The sequence below is a fragment of the Epinephelus moara genome, chromosome 16 (genome assembly GCF_006386435.1).
Source record: "Epinephelus moara isolate mb chromosome 16, YSFRI_EMoa_1.0, whole genome shotgun sequence".
In the NCBI taxonomy this organism is placed as follows: Eukaryota; Metazoa; Chordata; class Actinopteri; order Perciformes; family Serranidae; genus Epinephelus; species Epinephelus moara.
In genome coordinates, this window is record NC_065521.1 from 48,243,161 (window position 1) to 48,249,160 (window position 6,000).

Sequence of the window (6,000 nt, forward strand, 5' to 3'; positions counted from 1 at the left end):
AAGGATGAAAAAGCATTGTGATCACTAAGGTCGGAGGTAAAGGTAATAACATTACTGTACAATTAACAGGAAGTAAACAGTCGACACTTTTCACAGTCAGCTTTGTAACTTACATATTGTTAATTAGGGTTGCACGATATTGGATTTTTTTGCTGATATCCCATATGCTGATATGTAACAACTCATTTGACCGATAACCAATACTGGTATCGATCCACTTTTTCCCTACATGATTTTAATGATCATCAAGTCTCTTCTGTAGTGGAATTAACATCATATTATAGAGGGAATTGCCTTGTTGTTTACAAATACTTCCGGGTAGAAAACCAGCAGAGTTTAGCTATATATATATATATATATATATATATATATATATCACATTTTTCACGTCACTATATCACCGTTTGGACTAATCTGATGTTTGTAAAGTCTATAAACACAATGACTGAACAAACGGTCCGTGAAAAAAATATTTTTTCCAGCGCATGTCTTAGTTACAACATGATTGAGCTAACGAGTAGTTTCATGTCGTATCCGACAACGGGAGGCTTTTAACAGATGACGTCCTGATGTTAGCTTTGCTGCTGCTGTTAGCTGTCCCTGTCAGCTGCAGCCACTGATGCTTTCTAGACATCGTGATTTCCCAAAACTGAATAAATACCACACATAGCAACACAAAACTGCTTTGCAGACACCGCTAACAGCTAACGGTTAGCCCAGCTAATGTACGATAACCATATTATTAATTACAAAATGTGCACACAGAAATATTAATGTTTGTTCAATCACTGTTTATAGACTTTACAAACATCAGATTAGTCTAAACGGTGATATAGTGACGTGAAAAATGTGATATATATATATATATATATATATATATATAGCTAAACTCTGCTGGTTTTCTACCCGGAAGTATTTGTAAACAACAAGGCAATTCCCTCTATACATGCATACTCTCATCATAATGGCCCACCAGGAGATGGAGACATGAAATACAATACTTTTCAATGTATGTAATATTCATTCATTGTGCAAAATAAATAATTCTGATTTTTTTTTTTTTAAAGCTGATATTGGCCAATTCCGATGACGTGTCAATATTATCAGCATGTTGGCCGATTCCGATATTTAATTCTAAAGCCAATATCGTCCGATAACTGCTGATATTATCGTGCATTCCTGTTGTTAATAGTATTTATTTTTATATATAGGCTAGTGTTTTTGATCACTTTGATAATCAAAAGTGTCTTAGAAAACCGCTAGAGATGTTAGCCAGTACTTAGCCTCAGCTGCCCTTTGTGTTTAGTGGCAGTTACATGTAGCAAATGCTATCATGCTAACATGCTAAACTAAGATGGTCAAGGTGGTAAACATTATTCCTACTGAACATTGCCATTGTGAGCACATTAGCATGCTGATGTTAGCCTAACTGCCTTACAGAGCGGCTAGCGCGGCTGTAGACTTTGAAACATGGCTCGGAGTGAAAATAGTCCACTCCATATAAAACTACCCGTCCATTTATCTCTACCAGAATGTCATGGATATCTTTAGTGTGAAAGTTCATTAATGTTCTCACTGACAAGTCATCTTGAGCTCCAGTCTCATGCTATAATTGACATGAGTGTGGATTAGAGTGACAGCTAGGCCTCAGCCCGTGAGGCCAGGAGGGCATGGGGCTTGTGGGCTATTATTACATCCTGACATCTGGTGCTATCACATCCCCCACAGCAACTTCCACCAGACTGGACTTTAAAGCTGATGAGTCAGCTGTTGAGGAGGGGTTCCCACTGCTATTGTACCAGCAGAGATCACTACAGTCGATTTTATTTGTCTAACTTATTTAGTTTCCTCCACACGGTCAAATGGATGACCTGGGGGATAAGTACACAGCAGAAGCTTCCAGAGAGTATCTAAGGATTAACACGTTACTTAAAATCTAAAGGATTGTTTTTTTACTTGAGATACAAACTTTCATTTTATCCAACCTGATCTGACCTGTTAACGACAAATTCTGTATGATTCATCAGTGGTGGAAAGTAAAGTACATTCATTTACTCAAGTACTTTATTTAAAGAACAATTTAACGGTTATTATACTTTACTTAAGTACTTCCATTTTATGATACTTTAAATTTATACTTTATACTACATTTCAGACGGAAATACTGAACTTTTTACTCCACTGCGTTTATCTGACATAGTTACTTTCTAGTTACATGAGTGCTATCGTTACTTGTTACTTTGCAGAGTCAACATTTACAAACACAACTAAACCTGACTGGATGCATTTTTTATTTGACTACACAACACTGACTATTTAGGCACACAGTTTAAAGAGAGGGAACATTTTTCTGCATAATCAGTATTTCTAATTTCAGTGCTTTTACTTAGTTAAGGTTTTGAAAGCAGAGTCTTTTTAAAATAATTTTTACATGTCAGTATTCCTTTTTTATTTTTTTTTTCCACCACTGTTGACGCCGGTGTAGTTTAGCAAAATGGAAAGATTCCTGTGGCGTTTGATTTCCAACAAGCTTTAAACACTTTTGACTGACAGCAGCAGGGTGATATTTTCTTCCGGTTACAGGCAGACATCATGAGCTGATTTGTCTCCACGTCGCCTGTTATGAACTCAGTGCAGCGGATCATATGGCCACGCTTGGCTTGATTGGTTTTGGTTGTACTACTGCATGATTTAGTTATCAACCTCTGAATGGTCACTGTTGTGTGATCCAGTGGTGGAGAGTAACTTATTACCCAACTCAAGAACAATTTCGATGTCCTTCTTTACTTCTGTATATCCATTTTATGCTGTTTAATGCTTTTACTCAGCTGCTAATGACAGCTGGACTGACTTTATGGATTAAGACTTACCATAAAACCATAATTTAAAAAGCTAGTTTTAAAAAGAGATGCATTGCTATTGATTAAACTACCCAACAGTATATAAAAAAAAAGTTAAAATTAGCTTTAACTAGATCAGCAATAAAATGCTACTTGCACATTAGGCTAATGCTTCAAATATAACAGTATGTCTCTCAACACTCAGAAGTGTCCTGTTTCTGAGTTATGAGTACTTTTATTTTAAATATTTTCCATTTTTCCAATAGCAGTTTTACTCAAGTGACATTTTGAATGCGGGACTTTGACTTGTCATGGAGTATTTCACAGTACAGCGCTATAACTTTTACTTAAGTAAAGCATCTGAATGCTTCCTTTACTACTGCAGATGCACATTCACATCTCCACATTTCAGTGGTGAAGAGTAACTAAGTACATTTACTCAAGTACTCCAGTTTGGAGGTACTTGTCCTTTACTTTATACTTCTGCTTCACTACATTTCACAAGTAAATATTGAACTTTTTCCTCTGCTACATTAATTTGATACCTTTTCAGATTCAGATTAATGATACAAAATATAATTATGAAATAGATAAAATGGTATTGATCATCTGGGGTCAATTCACAAATTCAATCATGATCATCAAATAAAATATGTTGTTTTGTTTTTTTTTTAGATTAAAACTAAAATTAACTCCACCTTAACCAGCGCTTTCTGTACTTAAAGCATACTTTTATAATTTTATTTATATTAAACTTCCAGAAGTTGTAACAGAATATTTTTACATTTTATGTAAGCCTGTTACTATTTTTACCTGGGGACCTGAGTACTTCTACCACTGATGTAATCACATATAGTGCAGAGCTCCAGTGTAACTAAGTACAAAGTGTATTTACTCAAGCACTATACTTGTACTTAACCTCAATGCTATGTCACTATACATCTACTCCACTACATCTGAAGGGGGAATTACTCTGTTACTTTATTAGTAATCGAGTATTTGCCACTTTTACTTCAATATGATATGTGAGTACTGCTTTTTCAAGTATCAAAAGTCTGACTTTGTGAATCTCACCTCCATCCGCATATGTTTCTGTTCCATATCCATCCTGAAGCCCATTATTCCATGTTCCTTCGTACTTTGCTCCACTGCCAACACTGATCCGGATGCCATACCTCCCTTTGAAGCCATGAGTCCATTCCCCTCTGTAAATCCAGTGTCCTTTGGTTTCTACTCCCAGGCCGTGACGCTTCCCCTGCGACCAGTACCCCTCGTAGGTGTTTCCGCTGGGCCAGGTGTAGACTCCCACCACCTCGAAGCCGTAGTTCCAGGAGCCGGAGAACTCCCCCTGGCCTTTGGGTCCGGTGCAAATGCCATGGCCGTGGGCTTTGCCTCCCTCCCAGCCTCCGCAATAAGCTCCGCCGTCGTCAAACTCAAAGCGACCTCCACTCATGCCTCACCGCTGCGCAATTACGCACCGATCTGTAAAGTAAAGTTTAAGTCTGTTACCTGGCTAAAGATAAAAGCTCCGTCAGTCTGACCTCACCTTCACCTGACATCAAAACTGATTGGAGATATCCTTGGTGCTCAACTTGTGGGGGGTTCTTCTTTTGGAGTTGGTTTGGGGATTTCTACGCGTGTCCATGAAGCTCCGGTGCGCACAACACTTTCCAAAAAAACTTAAGTTTGTCCTTTTTACTCCGGTGTCGTCTTCTTCTTGGATTGAGCTTCCTCCAGAATAAATTTGGGTGTTACAAATTTGGATGAAAATGTCATTAAGTCGAATTATTTCTGTATTTCTTTCTTGACAAGCCACTGATCTTACATGGCTTTTTCCAGGTGGCCACAGAGAAAAGCCCCTCTCCCCCTGTCCCTGCCACCCAGCTATCTCCTGACAGTCGCTGCTGTTGGAAATATTTTAGCAGACCTAACAAGGCGACCAATCCACACACACACACCCTTCCAAAAATACAACCCAATCCTTACTCTGCTGCCTGCAAGGAGCCATGCCAGAGTCTTGCCACCTCGGGGCTGAAGTACATGCCATTCAGGACTCTATAAGTTTTCCCCTGCAGTTTGTCATTATTCTCTAATAGGCGATTAAACATAAGGAAAGATGAATCTAAAATTAGATATGTATTTCTGAAATTTCCCATTGATGTTTCCATATGGTCTGCATGCTCTCATAGATCGTATAATATAGTATAATAACATTTCTACAGTACTCCAATTGGACATTAGTGTGTGTCTGTGGTAGGGGTAATACAAACTTTAATAGTGGACCTATATATAAACCCTGTTTCTTACAGTGTAGCTCTATGACGTTATCATTACAGTGGCCTATAGTTTACTTTATAGCCTACTCATTTTACCATGAAAGCTGATTTATCTATTATATATCAGGATATTATGGTAGTAGATTGGGCCTACTAGATAACTACAGAAGCCTACTTGCAGATTATGAGTTTACTGCTACTATATCATCTAATAATCACTTTTTAAATGTAACACTGCACAGGGGGAACTATTGTGTTAATTGTAGGACAGCAGCATTGTCCTGTACTTTATTATCTTCACTCCCTCTGCTGGGAAATGATGGTACCTGCATTATAGATATTTAAATTCCCTTTGAAAACTGTGTTGAACTTTTTGTAATACTAATGAGCAGCTAAGGTAGAAGATGTTGTCAGGTCTTTTACCCAAGTAAAAATATCAATAAATTAATGTAAATATTTGATTGCAAGTAAAAGTCCTGTAGGCCTACTCAAATTGATACTTCAATAAAAGCACTACCAGCTAAATATGCCTAAATCAAACCTATCAAAAGTAAAAGTATTTCTAAGCCTACTCTAAAAACATAAACTATGTTAAAACTTTTACAAAACATGTGTTGGATCTCGATATTGTTTGCTCCCTTTTGACTGATTTGGTAAGCCTGTTTTTTCTTCTTAATTTACTAATTTTCATCATTCCTATATTTATGAATTTAAATTTCCCTCTAGCCTATTTTATTTTGTTACTAATTTTACGCACATCCTATACAAGATGTTGTATGTTTATACTTTTGTATGTTCTTCTTATGTTCAATAAAAAAAGGTGCTGTCAAAAAATTAATAAATAAATTTGAAAAAAACTTTTTGCAAAACTAATGACCAGCAGT

General features: G+C 37.0%; 1 protein-coding gene across 2 annotated transcripts in view; it reads right to left on the bottom strand.

Annotated features, from left to right (window-relative positions):
- The window catches only part of jph2 (junctophilin 2), a 32,535-nt gene extending 27,808 nt beyond the window's left edge, over window positions 1–4,727 (bottom strand). For both annotated transcript variants that reach the window (XM_050064766.1, XM_050064767.1), the window contains exon 1: window positions 3,915–4,727. In XM_050064766.1, the coding sequence (XP_049920723.1) occupies window positions 3,915–4,293 (379 nt within the window). In that variant the 5' untranslated portion in view covers window positions 4,294–4,727. The remainder of the gene's footprint in view (window positions 1–3,914) is intronic.
- Window positions 4,728–6,000: the final 1,273 nt, after the last annotated feature.